The 26031-nt window shown below is 40.6% G+C and overlaps 2 protein-coding genes across 12 annotated transcripts in view; one reads left to right on the top strand and one right to left on the bottom strand.

Moving 5' to 3' along the window:
• Positions 1-25348, top strand: part of HSPB11 (heat shock protein family B (small) member 11) — a 42884-nt gene extending 17536 nt beyond the window's left edge. For 4 of the 7 annotated variants that reach the window (XM_043575048.1, XM_043575047.1, XM_043575046.1 and 1 more), the window contains exons 4-8: positions 4345-4451; positions 6321-6389; positions 10310-10353; positions 23334-23451; positions 25059-25348. In XM_043575048.1, the coding sequence (XP_043430983.1) occupies positions 4345-4451; positions 6321-6389; positions 10310-10353; positions 23334-23451; positions 25059-25081 (361 nt within the window). In that variant the 3' untranslated portion in view covers positions 25082-25348. Of the gene's footprint in view, positions 1-4344; positions 4452-6320; positions 6390-10309; positions 10354-10661; positions 10967-12504; positions 12716-23333; positions 23452-25058 lie in introns of those variants that run through there. The other 3 variants (XM_043575052.1, XM_043575050.1, XM_043575051.1) reach the window with 3 other exon arrangements.
• Positions 25204-26031, bottom strand: part of DIO1 (iodothyronine deiodinase 1) — a 41992-nt gene continuing 41164 nt past the window's right edge. For all 5 annotated transcript variants that reach the window (XM_043575042.1, XM_043575044.1, XM_043575041.1 and 2 more), the window contains one exon: positions 25204-25944. In XM_043575042.1, coding sequence (XP_043430977.1) covers positions 25876-25944 — 69 coding nt within the window. In that variant the 3' untranslated portion in view covers positions 25204-25875. The remainder of the gene's footprint in view (positions 25945-26031) is intronic.

Here is a 26031-nt window from a genome sequence, read left to right as displayed (position 1 = left end):
GAATAGCCATGTAGCTATCGTAAAGTCTATCAAATATTTTGAGGAAAAAATGGTATAAATCTTTCAAAAATAGAGGAAGAAACATTTCTCAAATTGTTTTTTATGAGAACAGTGTAACCCTGAAACTAAAATCTGACAAAAACATTACAAGGAAAGGAAAGGAAGGAAAGGAACAAAAAAGGAAAATTAAAGAACAATATTCTTTATGAACATAGACACAAAAATCCTTATAAACTGAATTCAGCAAATGGAATTAATCCTGGGAATGCAAGGTTGGCATATTTACCACGTTATCATAGGAATACAAGGTTGGGTGTAATTCACCACATTGCCAGAACGAGGAGGAAAAATCAGATGATCATCCCAATAGATGATTTTGACAAAATCCAACATTCATTTATGATAACAATTCTTAGCAACCAATCAGTTTAACCAGTCTGATAAAGTCATCTACTAAACACATTCAGCTTAGTGCTGAAATAATAAATGCTTTCACCCTGAGACTGGAAATAGAGCAAGAATGTTTGCTCTCACCATTTCTATTCAGCATTGTCCTGGAGGTTTTAAACCATGCAATAAGGGAAAAAAAAAAAGATATAAAAGGCATAAATATTAGAAGGAATAAAATTGTCTCTGTTCACAGATTGCATTGTTTCATCTGAATCTACAAAAAACAAGGAATCTACCAAAGAAAGCCTACTAGAGCTAATAAGTAAATTTAGCAAGGTCAATATATAAAAATCAACTGTATTACTATATAATAGCAGGAAACATTTGGAAACTGAAGTTTAAAAAATTCCATTTACAATAACAGTTAAAATATAAGAGAGTTAAGAATAAATTTAATAAGATACGCAAACATTTACACTGAAAACTATAAAATGTTGCAGAGAAAAATTAAATAAATAGATGAAAAAAATGCACTACATTAATGATTGGAAAATTTCATATTGTCAAGATGCAATTTCTCCCTAACATAACCATCGATTCAGCACAATGTGGATTAAAATCTCAAGTGACTTTTTGCATAAAACATAAGTTGATTCTGAAATGTATATGGAAATGCAAGGGTCTCGTCTAGTCAAAATAATCTTGAAAAAGAAGAAAGTTTGAGCACTTATGTGATTTGATTTCAAGATTTAAAAATAACTTACAGTAATCAAAACAGTGTGATATTTTTGTAAAGATAGGTGTCTATATCAGTGGGACAGAATAGAAAGCCCAGAAATAGACCCACTTATGCAAGGTCAATTAATTTTATTTCTTTTTAAAATTTTTTTAACGTTTATTTATTTTTGAGAGAGAGGGAGAGCATGAGCAGGGGAGGGGCAGAGAGTGAGCAGAGAGTGAGGGAGATATAATCTGAAGCAGGCTCCAGGCTCTGAACTGTCAGCACAGAGCCTTACGCGGGGCTTGAGCCCACGAATTGTGAGATCATGACCTGAGTTGAAGTCAGATGCTTAACTGACTGAGCCACCCAGATGCCCCAAGGTCAATTAATTTTCAACAGAAGGCTAAGGATATAGAAACAGAACAATGGAATAAAATGGAGGAGGCAGAAATAGATCTACCCATATACAGTCCATTAATTTTAGGCAAAGACATCAAAGCAATTAAATAAGAAAAGGAAAGTCTTTTAGTAAATGGTGCTGGAACAACTGAATAAACATACAAATAAAAATGAACCTCTAGGGGCGCCTGGGTGGCGCAGTCGGTTAAGCGTCCGACTTCAGCCAGGTCACGATCTCGCGGTCTGTGAGTTCGAGCCCCGCGTCGGGCTCTTGGGCTGATGGCTCGGAGCCTGGAGCCTGTTTCTGATTCTGTGTCTCCCTCTCTCTCTGCCCCTCCCCCGTTCATGCTCTGTCTCTCTCTGTCGCAAAAATAAATAAACATTGAAAAAGAAAAAAAAAAAGAAAAAAAAATTAAAAAAAAAAATAAAAATAAAAATAAAAAATGAACCTCTACCCATACCTTATACCAAACACAAAAGTTAATTCAAGATGGATCATAGATCTCCACTCAGAGCTAAAATTACTAAGCTTTGAGAAGAAAACATTAGAATGTACCTTCATGACAATGGGGTAAGCAAAGATTTCTTAGGACGTAAAAATCACTAAACATAAAAGAAAAAAGTTGTAAAACTGGACTTCACCAAAAATAAAACTTCTACCCATTGAAAGACACAAGGAGGAAAAGGAAAAGGCAAACTACAGACAGGAAAAAAATATACACAATACGTATTATTTCACAAAGGACCCCTACAAAAATATATAGTAATGTACAGTTGACCCTTGAACAACATGGGTTTGAACTGCATGGGATTTTTTTCTGAATAAATATATGTACAGTGGTGTAAACGTATTTTCTCTTCCTGCAGATTTTCTTAACATGTTTTTTACTCTAGCTTACTTTATTGTATCATTATATAGTACATATAACATACAAAATATGTGTTAATTGATTGTGTTGTCAGTAAAGCTTCTGGTAAATACTAGGCTATTAGTAGTTAGGTTTTGGGGGTCAAAAGTTATACATAGATTTTGACTGCGTATCAGGTCGGCAGCCCTAACCCCCACATTGTTCAAGAGTCAACTATATAAACAGTTTAATAATAAAAGAAAAAACACTTAACAGGCATTTCACAAAAGAAAATGTGTGAATGGCCAAAAAGCCCATGAAAAAATGCTTAGCAACATTTGTTATCAGGGAAATGCAAATTAATATCATTGTAAGACACCATTTTACATCCACTAGCATGGCTAACATTTAAAAGACTGACAACAGGGGTGCCTGGGTGGCGCAGTCGGTTAAGCGTCCGACTTCAGCTAGGTCACGATCTCGCGGTCCGTGAGTTCGAGCCCTGCGTCAGGCTCTGGGCTGATGGCTCGGAGCCTGGAGCCTGTTTCCAATTCTGTGTCTCCCTCTCTCTCTCTGCCCCTCCCCCGTTCATGCTCTGTCTCTCTCTGTCCCAAAAATAAATAAAAAACGTTGAAAAAAAAAATTTTAAAAGACTGACAACAGCAAGTGTTGACAAGGGTGTGGAGCAACTAGAACCCTCTTACATTGATGGTAGGAATGTAAAATAGTACAACCACTTTGGAAATCTGACAGCTTCTTGTAAAATTAAATATACCTCTGCCCTGTGACCCAGCATTTCTACTCCTAATAATTACCCAAGAGAAATTGAAAATATGTCCACAAAAACACTTGTATAAGAATGTTTGTAATCACCTATTCATAATACTAAAAAACTGGAAGCAATCCAAATATCTAACAAAATGTCAAGCAAAAGAATGAGTAACCAAATTTTGGCATAGTCTGTGGTCATAGAAATCAGAACAGTAATTGCCTAAGGGAGGTAAGAATTGTCTGGAAGGAAAGAGAAGGAAAGTTTCTGGAACAATGGAAATGTTATGTACCTTGATTGAGGTATTGGTTGACCTATATACATTGTCTAAACTCATTGAATTATAGACTTAAGATAAATTTCACCATAGGTATAAATTTGCCTCCAAAAAAGAAAAAGAAAATAGAAATGGTTATTTCTGTAGGCAGTACTATATATTTAGTTATAGTTATATAGTTATATTTAGTACTATATATTTAATTATATATGTGACTTAAAATTGAGTGCATTTTTTTCTCAACACACATCTATTCTGCATCTACTATGGGTCAGCCATTGTGATAGTTGCTGGGGTATAAAGACAAGTAAGAGAAAGCGGTTTGACTCAGAAAAGTCAGCATCTAGCAGGAGCCATAAAAACACAAGAAATAAGTACCAATGCAAAAATCGATGCTAAGTGCAAAGGAGGCCTGAGGAAGTGATTCTGATTTGTTGGGGTTGAGAGATGGGACCAAAGAGTGAATAAACTTGTAAGGGAAAAAAGGCTTTCGGGTCAAGAGAATCTCATGAATTAAGTGAGGCACAGAAACATGAGCCTATATGATGTCTTTGCAGAATCTTAATTGGCCCAATGTGACTACAGTAATGAGAGAGGATACTATGATGGGAGACAGTGTACTTTAATAATGGACCAAATTGTACAGGGTCGTAAAATGCCATACTACACAGTCATGTTTATGAGCAATAAGGGGCCACTGAAGGCTTTCAGACCAGAGCAATATCAGTTCTGTTTCTGTGTTTTTAAAAAATAGATCTGCTAGTAGTAAAGAAGAAGTATTAAAGTTGGGGAGAGATTAGAGGCAGAAGGAAGAGATAGAAAGGAATGATAAGAATCCAGGGTCATTTATTTTTTTTTTAAATACTTATTCACTAGAATTTTGTGATTAAACATTTTTATTTGGCTCTTCCTTTCTCTTTTTCTTTAAAATTAACAATAGGAATCCAGATACATTTTGGACCACAACAGGAATGTTTCCCCAAGAGTTCATTATTTGTTTTCACAAACATGTAAGGATTGAAAGACTTGTAATCCAAAGTTACTTTGGTAAGCATATCATATGTGATTATTCATCATCTTTTAATTTTCCCATAGGCAGAGGGCACATATGTAAACTTTTGGCAAAACAAGTAAACTTCTTGGCAGAACACTAACTTTTTTTGCAGTTTTATGGCTGGGGTGGGAGAGTGAGGAATATGGGTTAACTGCCTTGAGCACAGTTAGCTTTTCTAAAATTGCAAATTTGAAACCCTTCCAAAGTGCATAATAATTTCCATGCAATTTACTATTTGATAATCTTTGGCAAAAGACCTATTATAAACATAAGAAGCCAGCTTGCCAGAACACTAAGTTCTTCAACATCTTTATTCCAGATTCATTTGGCTTGGGGTTCTCTGTCAAATTCTTTCTGAAAATCTGATAACCCTGATTATTTGCATGGGATAATTTTGATTCTTCTATTAATAATGGCATTTTCTGAGGGGTTTAGGAGGAGACTCTCCCATTGGAACATCATTCTAATCCTGTCTCATGTTTATTTAAGGATAAAGTATTTCAGACAAAGTCATGGCAGGAAACAATATATCCCAGATGGTTCAAATGAATTTATTGATGAGATTACTTACAAAATTATGGTCTGAATAAAGAAACAAATCAGGGATGGTGGGAACATCCTGAAACTGGCTACAGCAATAAGTTATTACCACTCCTGGGATAAGGGATGGAAACAGTGTTATCGGAGCCCAGTGGGAGCTGGAGCCTGTCGCCCAGCAGCAGCTGTAATCATGAAGGGACCCAACCACTGTCAAAGACATGGCATGGAAGCAGGAAGGGAGTGGAGAAAAAACTTGATCTCACTTCGCCACTGCCCTCCAATTTCCTCCCAGTGCCTCCCATTAGCCAAATCTGACCAGTAGCCAGTGGTGCTGTCTACAGGGATCCTCCCCCTAGGGCACAGAACAAAGAAGAGAAGAGTGGTTCTGGGGTAGCAGGATCTGGGTTAGGGGTAATGGAGAAAAATCAATGCAGAAGGAAAATGCTTACATTCTGGTTAAGTCTCGCTTCGGACATTAATTTTAGACGCTCTGGAGTCAGACACACCTAAAGTTAGAATTCCACTTTTGGCCCCTACTAGTTGTGTATCATTGAACATTTTGCCTTACTTCTCTAGGGTGCCTGATTTCTCTAAGCCTGTTTCCTCATCAATAAAGTGGATTGGTAATATTTTTTCTCATAAGATTATGGTCAGGAGTGAATGAGTAAATAGGCCTGGCTCACAGTAGTTTCTCTAGTAAATATTTATGACCAAGACTGCTAATAATAATAATAATAATAATAATAATTAATAATATTATCAGAATATAAAAATAATTTATTATTATTATTATTATTATTATTACCAGTATTCAAAAAACTCTGGATGATACCAAATTCAAAGATTCTAGGGGCGCCTGGGTGGCTCAGTCGGTTGAGCGTCCAACTTCGGTTCAGGTCATGATCTCACAGTTCATGAGTTCGAGCCCCGCGTCAGGCTCTGTGCTGACAGCTCAGAGCCTGGAGCCTGCTTTGGATTCTGTGTCTCCCTCTGTCTCTGCCCCTCCCCTGCTTGCACTCTCTCTCTCTCTGTCTCTCAAAAATAAATAAACTTTAAAAAAATTTTTTTTAAAAAAGACTCTACTAACTTTGTGTTGTTAGTACATTTATAAGATTATAGTGACATAAGACTGCATTTTACCATTGGGCCCTACAGACAGAGTATGTGGATGATTTTTCAATGGTGTTTCTGATCCCAGTATTTTGTGCAGTCCCACCAGTGGTTGACACTTTGAAACAGAGGAAAAAAGGAATATAGGGACAGCAACATAAAATCAGGTAGGTAATTAACACTTTATTCATTTTGTTTGCTTACAATGTCAGTGAGGACGTTGAGGATTGAAAAGAGCACCTCTAAAGAGCCAGTTGATTTTGAGCCATGGATTGAAAGAGGTATGTGCTTGTTTTTTACCAGCATTATTCTGATAATGAAGGAGTATTGTCCTTTGATTCTGTATTTCCAATTCGACTGCATTTTGGTGGAAAAAGATGACTCTTGTGATTTATTTAGAGCCCAGAAAAACTCAGGTTTGAATACAAGACTGCTTTTTCACTTACTGGTTATGCAACTGTTACCATGTTAATACTTAATTTTTTGGGGTTTCAGAATCCTTATCTGAAAAATGGTGATGGTAACCTACCATTTAAGGTTTTTGTGAACTTAGTATCTGGCATATGGTAGACAGTAAATGTTAGTTTCTTGTCTTTCCTTCCTTCCTAATTAGTGGTACTATTTAATATCATCAGCAGAATTTCCTCGAGTTAAACACAACATATTGCCTTCATGTGTCTATTTCCTTTCCTTCCATGAAAATACCATGAAAATAATAATAAAGGAATAAAAGGAGTCAGGGCACCTGGGTGGCTTGCTCAGTTGAGTGTCTGACTTCAACTTAGGTCATGATCTCATGGTTTGTGACTTTGAGGCCCACGTGAGGCTCTTGGCTGTCAGCATGGAGCCCACTTTGGATCCTCTGTATCCCTCTCTGCCCCTCCCCCACTTATGCGAGCACACTCTCTCAAAAATAAGTAAAAAATAAAATAAAGGAAGAAAGAAAGAAGGAAGGAAAAGGAAGCATAAACCTACAAGGGCAAAAAATAAAAGCAAACAAAAACCATAGGAGATCAAAGCAGATGTGAGAGATGGATATGATGGAAGAGAGGATACAGGTGGAAGAGAATTAACTTGTACAGCTGAATGGAGTAAGTTATAACCTAAGTGTCAAGGAGAATATCAGTGTGAAGCACGCCAGTTTGCCCAAACAGAACCCTAGAAAGGTCTAGAATTTGAATGTAAGAGGTACCATGGAAAGTGCAAGTGAGACAAGGACCAGAAAACAAGGGTGATTAGTTGAATATCTATATATAGAATGTTTGGGCCCTAGGCAAGTTCTCCTATTCCACAAAGCTGGACCACAAGCCACTTGCAAGGGGTGACTAGGAACACTGAATGTTGAGGCTCAGCACTCCGGGAGACCAGGCATAATAGAGGAAGCTAAGTGAGGCATGGAGTTGAAAATGGGATTTAAGTGGAAGCCTGCATATTGAATGGTGGGAACTCCTATGTGCTCTACTATTTATGACAGCAACCAAGAATATAGTCCTGGGCAGGAGACCGAATGATTAATTTTTGGAGAAACTGAATGGCTATAGAAAAAAGACCTGTGGATACTGACAAAGGCTAGCTTTTTCCTGGCCACCTATTGAAATCCACTAGTCAGTGAGCCTGGTTTCATGCACACAATTTTCAAGTGATTTATTATAAGTAACGAAAGACAGCCAAAGATCACAAAGACATTTGGTGAAAGCCTCAAACCCTGAATATGATCAAGCCTTTAGTTCTAATTCCAGTATATAGGAAACAGAGGACAGAGGAACAGATTTAATGAAACCATGAAGAGGCAAGATGACAAAATGTGTGTCATTCTGCATTCTGGTCCCTTCAGTAAGTCTGACGTGGGAAAAAATGGGGGGAAAATTAGTTCAAGATTAAAAGAGACTTAATTCTGATTTGGATAAAGCAACCATAAGAAGACATTTTGGGAACAATTGGAAAATTTGAATGTGGACTGGTTATTATATAATATTAAAGCATTTAAAAAATTATTTTAGTGTTTGTTTATTTTTGAGAGAGAGACAGAGCACGAACGGGGGAGAGGCAGAGAGAGAGGGAGACACAGAATCGGAAGCAGGCTCCAGGCTCCAGCTGTCAGCACAGAGCCCAATGCAGGGCTCAAACCTACAAACCAGGAGATCATGACCTGAGCCAAAGTCAGACACTTAACCGACTGAGCCACCCAGGCGCCCCTAAAGCATTTTTTAATGTTAGTATGATAATAGTATTATGGTTATGTGAGAAAATATCCTTATTATTTAGAGATAGATAATCAAATATTTGGAGGTGAAATGTCATGTGTCTTAGAACATGCTTTAAAATACTTGAGCAAAAAAATTCCATAAATTAAGTATATTGAAATGTTAATAAGTATAAAATCAAGATGATAGGTATATACAGGAATTATATCCTCTCTTCTTTTATGTATGTGAGATTTTCCAATTTTTCATAATTACAAAACTAAACAAATGAAAGAAGAGGTTATTATTAACTCCTGGTAGAGGAGGAATTGTGTAAGAAAGAAAATGGGATCGTAGTCCATTACTCATTTCAGCAGTAAATAACATTTATATAGGCAATAATGTAACCATCAAGTATTGATTTCAAAATTGAGAGGATGGCGGGAGGGAAAAGTGACAGGAGGAAAAGAGAGAGAATATTGGTCTAAGAGACCTAAACTTTCTCCTACCATAATATAAAGTCAGTAAATCATTTACAGATTGAGAAAAGGAATATAAACATGTTACAATTCCAGGAACAAAAGCTTAAGGAGTTGAAAACATTACCTCTCAGGAGCAGGACTAGAGAAGGAAGAAAGGGTCAGGCAGGGGATTACTATTCATTACCTCAGAGAGAGGTTAGGAAACAAAGTCATGCACCATCTTACTTCCTACAGACTACCCTGTTTGTAGGATGTGCCTTGAAAAAGTATGCATGCTAACTATTCTGATACAAAGAAAGTTAATTTCTAAATTATGACAGTATTTATTATTGTATTAGTCAAATCATATTTCCAGGGTACCTGGGTGGCTCAGTCGGTTAAGCGTCTGACTTCAGCTCAGGTCACGATCTCACGGTTCGTGAGTTCGAGCCCTGCATTGGGCTCTGTGCTGACAGCTCGGAGCCTGGAGCCTGCTTTGAATTCTGTGTCTCCCTCTCTCTTTGCCCCTTCCCAGCTCACACTCTGTCTTGGTCTCTCAAAGATAAATAAACATTAACAAAAAAAAATTCAGGGGCGCCTGGGTGGCTCCATTGGTTGGGCATCTGACTTCGGCTCAGGGCATGATCTCACAGTTCGTGAGTTCGAGCCCCGCATCAGGCTCTTTGCTGACAGCTTAGAGCCTGGAGCCTGCTTCAGATTCTGTGTCTCCCTCTCTCTCTGCTCCTCCCCCACTCATGCTCTGTCTCTCTCTCCTTCAAAAATAAGTTTAAAAAACATTAAAAAAAATTCAAATCATGTTTCCAAAAAATGTTTGATGTGATTAACTTGTGATCAACTAAGTTAATGTTTTAAAATTATATAAGTAAAGGTTTTTTAAGTTAGATACCTGAAAAGATCAATTCATGGGCAGCATAATTCAACACCACAGTAAAAATTTAGTGTGAGAAACTGAGCTGTAGTCATGACCCATGAGAGTGGTGATAAGATGGCTCCTTTCAAGGGGCACCTGGGTGGCTCAGTTGGTTAAGCATCCAACTCTTGATTTCGGCTCAGGTCATGATCTCGTGGTTCGTGAGTTCAAACCCTGCATCGGGCTCTGCACCAGCATCATGGAGCCTGCTTGAGACTTGAGATTCTCTCTCTGCCCCTTCCCTACTCTCTCTCATGCTCCCTCTCTCTCTCAAAATAAATAAACTTAAAAAAAAAAGATGGCTCCTTTCAGGCCTGTAGTAACTGCTAATAGCTTGATCCTTAAAAGGGATTTCCACATTTTATCCATTCCTTACTTTATATTCCTTTCCTGTAATTTCCATTTCCTTTTGTCTATACTTACTAGAGATGGTCTAGAACTCACAGTTTATTTTTCATGCTTTTTATATCACATATTCCTATTTTGAAATTGAATTTTAACCCCAAAACCCTGGTAAGTCTGATCTAACTATAGTTTACCAGACATCATGTTTTGCTGAACATAAATTTCAGTAGCTGTCCTCATGTATTTTGGTCCCTAATTCTTTTCTGTTAAATTTGCTTTAGATCTAGTCCACACAGAGGGGCAGCTTCAAAATGAAGAAATTACGGTAAGTAAATATACTTGGTAGAGATAAACATTATCTTTAGCCAGCACAATGTATTTAAATTTTAAATCTATCTCTTTAGTCATAAAGTTAATAAATATCTTCCTGTTATATTATAGGTTCTTTATCCAATCAACCAACAGAGAAGGTTATTCTCAATAATATTATATTCTAAATATAGCATTCATAAACTAGGCTCTTGTCTATCGTAGAATGACAGCAAGGATAAAACAGTTCACTTATTTATCTTTATTTTGTTCATTTATTTTGAAGTATTTACTTGCTTTGCTTTCTTTCATTTGATTCCGTAGGCCTTTAGAATAGGAATTGAAAAAGGTCGAGATGCCAAAATCGGATGTTAATTTAAGCATGAAAGGACAAGGGAGATTCACATAAGGGGAACTGGAGCATAGGATCAGCAACAAATAAGCCAAAGAGAGATGAGGTGGAAAGAGAACCAGCATTTTTCGACAACATTCCATTGGGCTTTGCTTGTCAAGTGGAATGAATGCCCGTTGATGAAGCTGCTGCCTCATCAGGAGTTTCTCTGTTCCTGCTAGTTTATCAGGCCCTGGTTTTAGACAAACACACAAAAAAGTAAAACAACTGAATGTGGGGTGTTTTTTTGTTTTTTGTTTTTTAGATGATAGTGTTTGTTTAATTAAGATTTCTCTAAATGAGGCTTAAAGTTAAGTTTCCTTCTTCACAACTTACTGGGCGCAGCGTTTCAAAAGATTCTGTAAGAAGTTTTTGAATCCTCTTAATTATCTTCTCTACCACCCACATGTGCCCAAGGACTGGAGAGGCCAGTGGGGGGCAGAAAAATGATTAATTAGACAGAATATTAACTGCCTGTTTTTGTCCATCTTTACTAATGGGTTATGATTAGTAAGCTTCTGGTAAGTATTTTGTTTCAGAACTCACTGTGAATCAAGGAGCATTGCAAAATTATATAGAACATTTGGAAAATAGTAAGGGGGAATGGGAAGCTGGAAATCAGCCATGATTTTATTATTAGCCTGCCACAACAGCTTTTATTACACTTTTTTTCTTCTAGTTGCCAATATGCATCACATAGTTATCAAAATGAAGAAGTTTGTATCTTTTTAAACAATATTATATTACAAGTTTCATAATTAAAATTAAATGTATGAAAATAGGCAAATGTTAACTGATTTCATTTTTCCTCCCTCTGTCATTACAAGTAATACTACAGAGGCCATGTTATGCACGTTCTTGCTACCGTGATCGTCACCTTGTGAATTATTCTCTAAGATTAAATTTCAAGGAATAGAATTACTGGGTCCATCAGTGTAGACATGTTTATAGCTGCTTATGTATACTGTCAATTTGCTTTCCAGAGAAATTATATAAATGTGAAAGTATAGTAACGCTTCAGGGTATATAGTCAGAGGAATCATAAAACAAGGGAAATTTAACATGAAAAATACTTCAGAAAGACACTTTTTAAAAATGTTTATTTTTGAGAGAGAGAGGGAATGCAGGCAGGGGAGGGGCAGAGAGAGAAGGGGACCAAGGATCTGAAGTGGCTGTGCCGACAGCATCGAGCCCCATGTGGGGCTCGAACTCATGAACCATGAGATCATGACCTGAGCCGAAGCTGGACGCTCAACTGACTGAGCCACCCAGGTGCCCCATAGAAAGACACTTAAAAAATTAATCAGAGGGGCGCCTGGGTGGCTCAGTCAGTTAAGCGTCCGACTTCGGCTCAAGTCACCATCTCACGGTCTGTGAGTTCGAGCCCCGCGTCGGGCTCTGTGCTGACTGCTCAGAGCCTGGAGCCTGTTTCAGATTCTGTGTCTCCCTCTCTCTCTGACCCTCCCTCGTTCATGCTCTGTCTCTCTCTGTCTCAAAAATAAATAAACGTTAAAAAAAAATTAATCAGAAATGTAAAGTTGCAATTGTTAGCTCCACCTGCTTTTTTTTTCATCAAACCAATGCTGATACTTGCCTGATAATACATCAGAGCAACTTCACTATTATGTGCAGCTGGCTTCTCTTCTGAATGTTGTAGCTTATATATTATTATATATTTAGGATATCGTTCTTGCATCAAACCCTTTCTTCTGCTAATTGCCATTCAACAGTTAACTAGAATTGCTAAAAGCACTCATATTGATTTTTCCTTTACAGGCCCGGGATGGCCACGCCACTTACTTGAGATTCATTATTATATCAGCCTTTGATCATTTTGCATCTGTGCATAGTGTTTCTGCAGAGGGAATAGCAGTCTCAAATCTTTCTTAGTCATTATAACAAAATACACTTGCATGGTTTTTTAACGATACATTTATTTAAACATGAAGTTGTCATTGATATACTTTATTAAAGGGACTTGTATCGATCTGTTTCAGTTTTTATTTTCTCTTCACCATTTTGTGCAAACGAATTGGTTCATTAGTCAGAAGTGTTGGCCACCATGTAGGCTATGAGAAAGCTCTCTCTTCTATATACAGCTTAACAAAGGAAATGACTATATGTGAAAACTTAACTGATAATCCATGGTGTCCTCACAACATCTAACAGGATGCCCCTCAGATATCAGTGCATTAATTTTTTTTTAGGTTCAGTACATTAATTTTTTAACTGATGAAAAGGGCTAAGTGAGCAATATAGACACGGAATGTATGAATTCAGAAAAGAGAAAGTACTTATGGGAAGGTTTCATGGAGGCGACATGAGCTGGGTCTTGTAGAACAAATAATTTATTCCTTTTAATTTTATTTTGCCTTGATTTGAAAATCTCAGGGAAGAATTAGGAAAAACATTATCGGACTTCCCATAGACAACCATATTGATATTATTTGATTTTTTGGATAAGTTGGGAGGTAAGGAATAAAATAAGACAGACTAGAGGGAAATAAAACTTCTCTGAATGTACTTTATTATATAGTTTGACTTTGAAAACATAAATAACCAATATAGCCAAAAAGTAAAAAAAGAAAATCCAGAATATTGAACAAAAACCCAGAAATGCATAAACCTAATGTTATCTCAGGTTGATAAACACATAGAAACAATGGCATTAGAACATAGTGTTTTGCCTGTGGGGTTCGTATTAGTTTCTTGGGGCTGCCATAATAATGTACGACAAATTGGGTGGTTTATTTATTTACTTATTTAAAAAAATTTTTTTTTTCAACGTTTATTTATTTTTTGGACAGAGAATGAACGGGGGAGGGGCAGAGAGAGAGGGAGACACAGAATCGGAAACAGGCTCCAGGCTCCAAGCCATTAGCCCAGAGCCTGACACGGGGCTCGAACTCACAGACCGTGAGATCGTGACCTGGCTGAAGTCGGACGCTTAACCGACTGCGCCACCCAGGCGCCCGGGGTGGTTTAAAACAATAGAAATTTAGTCTCTCACGGCTCAGGAGGCTACGAGTCAGAAATGAAGGAATTGACAGTGTTTGTTCTTACTGGAGGTTCTGAGGGAGAATCTGTTCTATGCCTTTCTCTTAGTTTCTGGTGTTTCTGGAAATCCTTGGCTTATAGCACCGCAGCTCCACTTTGCCTCTGTCATCATATGGCATGCTCTCTGTATGTCTTCACATCATTCTCCCTCTGTGCATATCTGTTTCTGTGTGTCTTCTTATAAGGACATCAGTCCCATATTGAATTAGGGTCCACCCTACTCCAGTGTGACCTCATCTTAACTAATTACATCTGCAACGTATTTTCAAGTAAAGTCACATTCAAAGATTAAGACTTCAACATGTCTTTTTAGAGACCGTTCAACCCACAACACAATCTTAGTGAAATATCTTTATGATAGTTAATTTTGTGTATTATCTTGACTGGGCCACAATGCCCAGATATTTGTTCCAACATTCTGAATGTTTTGTATGTGGGTTTTTTTCTTGAATGAGATTCACATTTAAATTGGTGGACTTTGAGTAAAGCAGGTTGCCCTCCATAATGTGGGTGGACCTCACCCAATCAGTTGAAGACCTTAATAGAACAAAGACTGACCTTTCCCAGGCAAGAAAGAATTCTGCCAGTGGACAGCTTTCGGACTTGTACTACAACATTAGCTCTTCCCTGGGTCTCCAGCCTGTCAGCCAACCCTACAGATTTTGGACTTGCCAGACTTCATAATCATATGAGCCAATTTCTTAAAATCAATCTCTCCCCCCCCCCATTATCTGTGTGTGTGTGTGCGTGTGTATATATATGTATATATACACACGCACACACACACACACACATATATGATGGGAGGAGAGGGAGGTGGTGGCTATTACTGCTATAATCTACTACAATTAAACACTGTATGCCCCCTGATGTGATGCAACATGAAGCACACAGGCCAGCCTCCGAAGTCCTCACGCCAAAATTACTGAGCCTAAATCGAGTCAAGTTCTAGAGTTCACTTCCATTTCCAGGAAACACGAGGGATGGATAAACAAGTAAAATGACACCAAAAGGAAGCAAATAGACTAGAGGCCATTTTGTAGCTCACTGAAATGTGCAGAGCTGCGCCTTCCCTGCACAAGGTAAGATATGCTTCCTGGCCTTCTTTGCTTGGGTAGGGCCATGTGACCAATTGTGGGTGATGAGATGAGGGGAAAGTGATTGCTAGGCCGAGCATTTAATTAATTGCCTGCACGAGACACTTCAAAGCTCTTTTTTTTTTCTCTGTCACAACGACCGGCCGCGACGTTCTACACAGTAACTACTTCATCAGTCTGGGTCTGGAAGTGAGCCTGGTGATGGCAGGTAGCAGACCTCTCAGCCAGTGTGAGATGGACATACAGAAGGAAAAATAAAGGTTCATCGTTTTAAGTCCATGAAATTTGGAGTATAACCTGGCCTATCCTGACCGATTCACAGACAAATCTAGAATGTGGCTTATCCTACACAGCAAGTGACCTGGTTTCTTCAAGTCAGTGGCCTGAAAAATGGTAATTAATTAAGGGAGGGGGCCCACTCTAGATTCAAAAAGGCATGAGAGCCCCAATAACTTCATGCCATGTGTAGATCATGTTTGGATCTGATTTGAGCAAACCAACTGAAAGACATTTTATTTATTTTTTTTTTTTTAATTTTTTTTTTTCAGCGTTTATTTATTTTTGGGACAGAGAGAGACAGAGCATGAACGGGGGAGGGGCAGAGAGAGAGGGAGACACAGAATCCGAAACAGGCTCCAGGCTCTGAGCCATCGGCCCAGAGCCCGACGCGGGGCTCGAACTCATGGACCGCGAGATCGTGACCTGGCTGAAGTCGGACGCTTAACCGACTGCGTCACCCAGGCGCCCCCTGAAAAACATTTTAAAGACAATTGAGGACATACTCTTACAGATTGGGTGTTACTGTTCATTTCGCTAGGTGTGTTACTGGCATCATGCTTAGGCAAGAATGCTCATACTTTTCAGAGATGCGTATAGATGTATGTAGGGGTAAAATGACATCTGGAATTTGCTTTAAAATACTTCAGCAGATTTTTTTAAAGGGAAATGGCATGAGTTGAAACAAATAGGGCCATAAATTGTTAGATCTGGGTGGTGGATATATGGGGGGGGGGCGCTTCACTGTACCCATCTCTTTATCTTCGTGTGTGCTTGACATTCTTCATAATAGAAAAATAAAAATCATTAATGCTACTGAGGGTATCTCTGTGCTGCCCCTCAGATGATTTCCTTAGAAGAGATTCCCAGCGGAAACTGGTCAAAATTAGGCTCTTAACTACTTTCTGATAAACTACTTACCACGATTTGTTGCACAAATTTACTTTTAGAAAGGTAAGTTTCAAATAAATGGAGGAGAGTAAGAAAGGTATTTCAAGAGCAACGTTGGTGTGATCGGCAATGGGAAGATGAGCACTCTCTGATCAAACACATTTGGAGAGTGATGAGGATTTAAGTCTGACTAGGGCAAAGAATGAGACGAAAACCATACAGATCACAGACAGCCTTTAATGCTCTCAAATAGTTTCCCCTAACACTGGAGCCACGTAAGGTTTTTGAGAAGGTAGGTGACTCAGAGCAATTGCGTTCCTGTTCAATAAAATGAAATGCTAAGGATTCTCTTTTGGCCACCTTCCTAAACTGAAATGTCAATGATTCTTTGCCTAAGAAGGGCTCACGGATTGCTGGAAGGGATCTCCAGAGGTTGTCTGATTGATCTCTTTGGCACAGACCTAGTAAATTATCTCTAAGTCTTTTTTCTCGGTTTCTGTCTTCCGCGGATGCAGACAGCAAGTTATCAGTGTTAGTGCTTGTCTTACCACTTTATGATACTTAAAAACAGCATATTCTTTAACCTGCGTTTTCCTGGGCTTTAAAAACTCATTTCATCCTTATAAAAACCTCTCCAAGTTTCAAGCAATAGGTATAATAATATGTGGCTTTATCTTTTTTCCTCCTCACTCCTGAACCCCATCATCTTTTCAAAGTATCATTTGTCCCCAGTTGGCTTCCTCTGTCCCCCTCATCCCTCATTTGGATTTACCTCCACCTACCCACTGACTCCTGACTCCCATTGTGCTGTGTGTGCTATGCAATCTGGACCTTTGAGTCTGCCTTCTCTTTCCTTTCCTTAGGTATCTGTATAGCTAGATTCCTCATGGACTTCAGATCCTTACACCAAATCTCAGTGAGGCCTTCCCTGGCGTCCTGTATCTCACCATCCTGGCCATCTCCCACCCACACCACCCACACACACCACTGCAACGTGAACACATTCAGTCTTCCTTCCCTGTGTTTTTCTCCTGTGTTCTGGGACTAGCCACCCTGTGTCCTATGCTTCAGGGGTTCTGGTACCTTACTCCTCTTTTCTCACTAAAATTCAACTTAGATTTTCCCCCCTTCAACCATATCCCAAGTGAGCTTTGAAAGATGAGGTCAGTGCAGCCTCCTTTCAGGTGTAAATATCTTGGGTAGGGTCTCAATTGATTGAATTGCCCTTGGCTCCCACAAGCCTTCAGGGATGGCCCTAGCTATTACTATACATATTTTTTTCTTTTCTTTTTTTTTAAGTTTATTTATTTTGAGAGAGTGAGAGAGAGAGCAGGGGAGGGACAGAATGAGAGGGAGAGAGGGAATCCCAAGCTGGCTCTGTATGGTCAGCCCGACGCAGGGCTCAAACTCACAAACTGAAAGCATGACCTGAGCCAAACCTAAGAGTCGTACGCTTAACTGACTGAGCCACCCAGGTGCCCCACACATATTTTTTTCTTATTTCTTATGTATATCGTATTTGTTGTGTCTTTCCCTCACTAGCATGTAAGTTCCACAGGGCAGAGAACTTTTCTTTTGTTTATGACTGTATCCTCAGGCCCTAGTGCCTGGCACATAGTAGATTTTCAATGAATATTTTCAATAAATAAACAATGTTCATTTGTTTGCATATCTCTATCTCTATACTATAACATCCTTGAGGAGTTTTTTAATAAAGCTAGCTAATAAAGTACCCATTTTTGGATCATTTACCGTGGGCCAGTGCCTACTACAGTGCCAAGTTAAACAACCAACTTATTTAAAGGGATGGATTTTTTAAAAAGTAAAAATCTAGGGGCGCCTGGGTGACTCGTTGGTTAAGTGTCTGACTCTTTTTTTTTAATTGTTTTTTAATATTTATTTGTTTTTGAGAAAGAGAGAGAGCAAGCAGGGGAGAGGCAGAGAGAGAGGGAGACAGAATCCCAAGCAGGCTCCACACTGTCAGCACAGAGCCCAACATGGGGCTTGAACCCATGAACCATAAGATCATGACCTGAGCTGAAACCAAGAGTTGGACGCTTAACCGACTGAGCCACCCAGGCGCCCTGTGTGTCTAACTCTTGATTTCGGCTCAGGTCATGATCTCACGGTTCGTGAGTTCAAGCCCTGTATCCGGCTCTGCGCTGATAGTGTGGAGCCTGCATGGGATTCTGTCTCCCTCCCTCTTTCTCTGCCCCTCCCCCACTCGTGCCGTCTCTGTCTCTCAAAATAAATAAACAAAACAAAACAAAAAGTAAAAATCTAATGACGTTTTATGATGTACTCAAACAGGGCAAAGAAATATTACACAAATGAAAATTCTTGCATCTCTCACTCATTTATGCAGACTTTTAACAAGCATTGCAGTTCTGAGTCCTGTCTCAGGAATTCCCCTCCATGGGGGGCATCCTTTGGGAGCTCCACCTTCTAAGGTGATGCTCCAACAGCCCCTTGTAGCTGATAGCAAGCCCCCTAAAAATAGCATGTGGCAGTGTGAGAAGTTTTATGCGTATAGCTTTTGACACAAATTCCATTTATAGGAATACATGCTAATGAAAGAATCAGATCAGTGACAAATGAACCAAGATTTATAGCAATGCTGTTTACAGGACAGAAAACTGGAAACAACAGTGCATCCATACATTAGAAAGCAAATATATAGACATCAAATATCACACTTTATAATGGGATATAAATCATTTATAAATATAGAATGGATACTTCTGGTTAAAGATGGTGGCAGAAAGAGATTTTTACTCTGTCTCCTTTTTCAAAACATATTCACAACAAAAGAATTATAAAAAGAAAAAAAAATTCATCTTCAAGGAAATAATTACGACCTCTAACTGGAAAGGATTTTCACTGCATACGGTGAAATTGGGATTTTGGTGAAAAGGAAGCTGAGAACAGCCATGCTTTACCGGAACTAGAGACTTTTCTTGAACATGTCACAGACATGAACTGCTTATTCAACATTTTTTTTTTTTTTTTATTAGACTCAAGCCATCTCAGCCCTCAGGTAGCTTCAGAGGAGGGGGAATGTCCCCAGAGGGCTAAGGTTAATAAACTCCAAATGGCAGCGGAGATGGAACTGAAGGAGAGACAGGCAGGACACAGCAGAGGAGGTGCTGGAGGAAGCATGGTGAAGGCGGGCTGCCGTAAGAAAATCCAGCAGGCTGGGGGCTTAAACAGACATTTATTTTCTCACACTTCTGGAGACTGAAAGGCCAAGCTCAGAGTGCCAGCATCGTTGGTTTCTGGTGAGACCTCTCTTCCTGGCTTGTACACGGCCACCATCTTCCTATGTGCTCACATGACCTCTTCTCTATCCACAGCGGGAAAGCGAGCTCTCTGGTGTCTGTTCTTAAAAGGACACTGATCCTATTGTATCATTGCCCTTGCCTGACCTCATTTAACATTACTAATTTTTTTTAATGTTTATTTTTGAGAAACAGAGACAGAGCATGAGCAGGGGAGGGACAGAGAGAGAGGGAGACACAGAATCTGAAGCAGGCTCCGGGCTCTGAGCTGTCAGCACAGAGCCCGACGCGGGGCTCGAACTCGTGAGCCGTGATATCATGACCTAAGCCAAAGTCGGACACTCAACCAACTGAGCCACCCAGGCTCCCCTCATTTAACCTTAATTACCACCTCTAGGCCCTGTTTCCAAATAGAGTCACCCTGGGGGTTAGAGCTACAACATATGAATTCAGCGCATACGAGGTGGTGAGAAAGCAGTTAAAGCAGAGAGTGTGACTGAGGGGATTTCTAGGAGCACCGTTGCAAAGGAGGTAGTAAACTTAATAAGAGGGTATCTAAGACTGCTAATCTATTTTTTAATTTGAATTTGTTTAATTTACGCCCAAGTTAGCATATGATGCAGCAATGATTTCAGGAATAGATTCCATAATGCCTCTTACCCATTGAGACCATCCCCCCTCCAACCACCCTCCAGCAACCCTCTGTTTGTTCTCTATATTTAAGAGTGCCTTATGTTTTGTCCCCCTCCCTATTTTTATATTATTTTTGCTTCCCTTCCCTTATGTCCATCTGTGTCTTAACGTCCTCATAGGAGTGAAGTCATATGGTATTTGTCTTTCTCTGACTAATTTCGCTTAGCATAATACCCTCCAGTTCCTTCCACATAGTTGCAAATGGCAAGATTTCATTCTTTTTGATTGCCGAGTAATACTCCATTGTATATATATACCACATCTTCTTTATCCATTCATCCATCGATGGACATTGGGCTCTTTCCATACTTTGGCTGTTGTTGATAGTGCTGCTATAAACATCGGGGTGCATGTGCCCCTTTGAAACAGCACACCTGTATCCCTTGGATAAATACCTAGTAGTGCAGTTGCTGTTAAGACCGCTAACCTAACTGAAAGTTGCAGATAGCCCCAGCTTACTCCATCCTTCTACACTCTGTTCCAGCAAATAACATGCCCCATTAAAGAAGAGTAATCAGAAAAGACCCAGAAGGGTACTGCTTTAGGTCAGGTTCTCTAGAAACAGAGCCGAAAACAGATATCTTGCAGGAGCGATTTCCTGAATGAGTGCTGTCAGGAAGCAGGATATGCTAGGAGGCGAAAGCTAATCCAAGATACGGCTTCAGCCGAAGCCCCAGCCTGATCCCATAGGGAGCTCTGGACCCTGAGTGGCACCAGAGAGGTATACTCCCCACCATGAGGCAAAGGACCAGGACTTTGTGCTTCAAATGCATCAGTCATGGGCCACCTCAGGAATTTTGGGTAACACAGCTCCTGTCACTTGAGGGCACTTGTCAGGAGAAAGGGCATCTGTGAGCAACCAATACAGCAGCTGGCAGATGGGTGCACTGGCTTGGTGAGAGGGACCAGGGTGGATCACCAACAACATCCAGTATCTTAGTGCTCCTCAAACTGTGGTCCCTGAAACAGCAGCGTCAGCCTCCATCTGAGAACTTGTTAGAAACGCAGATTTCCTAGCCAACCCCCCCCCCCCCCCCCCGCCGCAGATCTGTTGAATGAGAAATACTGGGGGGTGAGACCCATGAATCTATTTTAACAAGCCCTTCAGGGAATTTTAATGCATGCCGAAGCTTGAGAACCACCACACCGTAGAGAATGATGACTAGAAACTAAAAGACACTGGAGGAAAAAAACAGAAAAATGAAGCAGCTATACAACACATGTTGCAAGAGAAATGAAAGAACACAAGAACTGAGGCCCATGGAAGACAAAAAGAGCTCCAAGAAGAGATACAAGGATTTAAAGAAAAAATTATAAGTCACGGAAGATGGACAGTGAGCTGCCAGAGCTAATAAAAGAAATGGAAGAGAAAAATAAAACCATTTCAGAGGTAAAGCCACGTAAGAAACAAAGGGATGATGATGGTAGTTGCAACAGTCAGCATTCAGTTAGGACCCTACAATCACCCCAGATACGTATTTAAAGCGGAGAGGGAAATAGTGCAGGGAATTTGTTACAAAATGTTGAAGAGGCTGGGAAAACAAACAGGAGGTAGGAATGTAACCCAACGTTGGCACCCATGAGCCACACTCACTATTGACCAGCAGAGGCACCATCACTGTCTCTGAACAGAAGCCACCCGCTGCCGTGGTGATAAGACGGCCACAGTGCACGGTCCCCTTCCATCCCTATAGCCAGATATGGGAAAAATGGCTTCTCCCTTCTACCCACCTTCTAATCTCCCACCAGCGCTTCCCAGTGGCAGAACCTAAGCAGAACACAGTCAGTCTTCAGGCTTGCAGGTCCCTGAAATCCAGAGGAGAGGGTGGGCAGATGGGAATGGGTGAGAACCAACCAACTTTATCTGGCTCAATAATAAACCCAGTTTAGGAAGAATCCGGGTCAGAGGAGAGAGATTGAGAAAAATCACGGAATGAAATAGAACACAGATTTAAAAAAATAGTTACAGAGAATAGCTATGGAAGAAAAGGGATACAGCATACCTAATTATAGTTCCTAAGAGAGTAGGACAAAATACAACAGAAAAGATGTTCCAGGCAACTGCAGAGAATGTCCTTGAAATTAAAAAAAAAAAAAAAAAAAAGAAGAAGAAGAATTAAAGCTTAAGACCAGAAGAGGATGTTATATGTGCCCTTAGTTGTTTAGACTAGCATAACAAGAATGCCATACGCTGGGTGGCTTACAGACAACAGAAATTTATTTCTTACAGTTCCAGAGTCCAGAAGTCTGAGATCGGGGTGCCAGCAAGGTCAGGTGAGGGCCCTCTTCTGGGGTTGCAGACTTCTCGTGTCCTCACATGGTGGAAGGAGACAAGCTAGCTCTCTGGGGCCTCTTTTATAAACACGCTAATCTCATCCCAAAGGGGTCCCTCCCGAAGGATGATTCATTCAGCATTCCTCCCAGGACTGCCCTGATACTATCACGCTGGGCTTTCGGGTTTAGCATATGGATCTGGCAGGGGTGGGGGGACACCACCATTCAGACTATAGCGGTATTACAGGACATTTCGATACTAGAACAATCACCACTGGACTATGTCTTGGTGAAGTTACTGAACCTCAAGTATAAAGAAAGAATCTGACAGGTTTGGGGCAGAATAAAAGCAATTCAGGCAGGAAGTGCTAGGAGTAATCAGGCTGGCCTCAGACTTTTCTTCTCAGGACTTCTAGACAACAGTGGAGCTATATCTGCAAATCTCTGAGGTAAAGAGACTGAAACACAAGAGTCTAAAACCCAGCCAGGTATCCTGCAGGCTTACAGACAATAGACTGGCGGCTGCAAATATGTAAGACTTCAGGGAATACAAGACCCATGTGCTTTTTCTTGAAAAACCTACTTGAGACTTTTTTTTTCCCCTAGGGAAAGCAATGGGGGAGGGGCAGAGGGAGAGAGAGGACCCCAAGCAGGCTCCACATTGAGTGTGGAGCCCCACGTGGGGTTTGAGCCCACTACCCTGGAATCCTGACCTGAGCTGAAATCAAGAGTCAGGCACTCAACCGACTGAGCCACCCAAGCGCCCCCGACTTGAGACTTTCAATGATGTAATCTCTATGGCAAAATAGGTATCCTGAATCCTTCCTCAGTCGAACCCCTAACTATGCTGGATGAAATGTATTAACATACATTCTTAAATTCATGGCTGAGCTTATCAGAAATGAAATAGTCTGTGGCCAGTTCAGCAGAATTAGAGTTGAGTCCAAACCTCTTGAGTCCCCTGCACTTGGTCTTTTTTCCATCTTTGCCGTGTAGGTTTCTCTGCTTTAACACCCTCTTCCCTTTCCGTGTTCTCCAGGTTTCCGTTCCGGAAGGCCTGGGCCTCTTTGAGGACCAAGTCCAAATGCCCCCACCTATGACAGGCTTTCCCAGACCCACCCAGCTCCAAGGGATTGCTCTCTCCTCTATACTCCCAGATCAGTTAGTCTTTTTTTTTTTTAAAGTTTATTTTTTAAAGAAAGGAACAGAGATAGAGTGCAAGCAGGGGAGGGGCAGAGAGAGAGGGAGACACAGAATCCGAAGCAGGCTCCAGGCTCTGAGCGGTCAGCACAGAGCCCAACACGGGGCTCAAACCCACGAACGGTGAGATCGTGACCTGAGCCGAAGTCGGACGCTCAACCGACTGAGCCACCCAGGCGCCCCTGATCAGTTAGTCTTATCTCAGCTGTCCCCATCGTATTTGCTTTGAGTTACGGTCATTGCCATGTATGCCTAGTCGCCCACGAGGTTAAGCTGCTGGAGAACAATATAGCTGGACCTTGTCCATCTATGCATTTCTTAGCACCCAGAAAAGACTCAGTGCTCAATGCCTGAAGCATTAAACTGAAGAGAATTGAATTGGCACGCTTGGGGTCTATTTTAACATTCTAAAACCTCCTCAGTTCCAGCCACTATTGTTCACTGAAAACTGGGAGCTTTCTGTGCATTTAGAGGCATGAATCGGGGGACCATCTGGGAAGTGGTTCAGAGGAGCATGGCCTTAGCCACTGTCTCCTTTTGTGGAACTTGGTACTTAGGAAGGACAGTGCTCGGCTGTGCGTTAGCCCCGCCATTTTCCCAGCTACTCATTCTCTGTCTAACCTCACAAACTCATGCCAGCATTGCTTTGGCAGGGTGAAGAATTTTTATCCAGTGTCCCTACTGTCATGCCTTCCCTCCATCCCCCACTCCCTGAAAAGGGGGCCCAAGGAGGCAGTTGTGAAATAATAATAATAATGGCCAACACATCCATGGCATATTCTCCAAGGCAGGTACAGTGCTTTACTCTTTCCGAGAGTAGCATTTTCTGAGTGCTTTACTCATGAATCGTGTATGCAGCAGGTGCTGTTGATATCCCATTTTATAGTTCAAGATACCAAGGCAGCTTAGCCAAAGTCCCACAGCTAGCGGGGAGCAGAGCCAGGACTCTGGCTTGAACTTAGAGATGGGGTTTGAATCTCTGTGGGTTACTTACTAGTTCTGAGACCTTTCACAAGTTACTTAACTCTGAGCCTTGAGTTCCTCATCTAGAAAATGGGGATAATAATTTCCTCTTTGAAATATATGAAGATTAGGTGAGTTAACATATCTGAAAGTGGGTAGCTGGTAGATGATTAGAGAGAACTTTTTTTTTAAAAAGAATAAAATAGCAACGTTAATAGTATTACCATTGTGGCAACTAAGGCAGAGCCAAAGAGAATGTTTTCATGTTAGAAAAATGTCTCCCGGGGCACCTGGGTGGCTCAGTCAGTTGGGTGTCCGACTTCGGGTCTGGTCATGATCTCGCGGCTTGTGGGTTCGAGCCCCGCTTCAGGCTCTGTGCTGACAGCTGGGAGCCTGGAGCCTGCTTCAGGTTCTGTGTCTCCCTCTCTCTCTGCCCCTCCCCTGCTCATACTCTGTCTCTCTCTCTCCCTCAAAAATAAATAAAACATTTAAAAAAATTAAAAAAGAAAAGGAGAAATGTCTCCCAAGTCCATTCTTTTATGGCATGTTGTGAAGGTAGCTTGATTCCAATGTGAATCAAAATGTTTTTTTTTCTTTGAAGGCAATGGCCCCTGGACCAAATGAGGCACTTCCAGCATATGGTATTTTTGCTGATCAGATCACACTGGGCTATAATTAAAGCTGAAACAGGCTGACACAAATTGGAAAAGAAAATGTAAAGATCACACCGAAGCCATCCCAAATAACCTGAGATGTTTTAATCATTCTGTATTAGCTTTACTGCATCTTAAAACATTTTCGTTCAAGTCAAGTCACAGCTGTGTGCACTTTAGACTGTGGCCGTCATAGACAAACGTGAAAAGAAGCAGAGTTAAAACAGATGAATACCAATGGTTATCCATGAGTCTGATGTAATGTAACACAAATGACCATTAGGAGACTTGCAAAGAAATCAGAGAAACAATTTCAAATACGAGCTTCTGCATCAATGAACGACAGCTTTCAATTCCTCATCTCTCTCTCCTCAACAGGAGTTCTCCCCATGCTTGGTTCTAAAAACCAATTTAGTGTCTTAGATGATCAGTTCCATAAACGGCAAATTTGGTAGAATGAATTTACCTGATGTAAGGACTGCCGTATGTAACCACTTGGTATCAGAGTGGCTGGAGATGGGGACCACGTGCAATGAATGTGGTCTCTGCCGTGGGGGCAGCATTGACATTCTGTACAGTCTTTAACATTCAGCTCACTTGCTGTTTCGTTTTCTGACTACAGTTGTTCGGCTAGATCAGAGAGCTCTGAGCTAGTAGTTCAGCTGGGGATACAGGTCAAGAGGTAACAGCCACATGGGCTGGGGGGAGAGCCAGGACTTGAGGAGCCCTCCTGCTGATCACCTAGGCCTGGGGGATCTGCCCAGACTAACTGTGGAGCTTTTCCAGAACAGCACGAACTTCCTCTGGATGGTAGTTCCAAGGGCCAGGTTTACCCTGCAAGAGAGATAAATCAGCATTCCCAGATTTCCAACTTGCAGGAATTAGCAGGTCTGGAGCTTAGCTGAGAGAACTGGGCTGGTG

This window comes from Prionailurus bengalensis, chromosome C1 (assembly GCF_016509475.1).
Source record: "Prionailurus bengalensis isolate Pbe53 chromosome C1, Fcat_Pben_1.1_paternal_pri, whole genome shotgun sequence".
Classification (NCBI taxonomy): Eukaryota; Metazoa; Chordata; class Mammalia; order Carnivora; family Felidae; genus Prionailurus; species Prionailurus bengalensis.
Note: the sequence above shows the minus strand (reverse complement) of the source record. Positions and strands in the feature narration are given on the sequence as shown.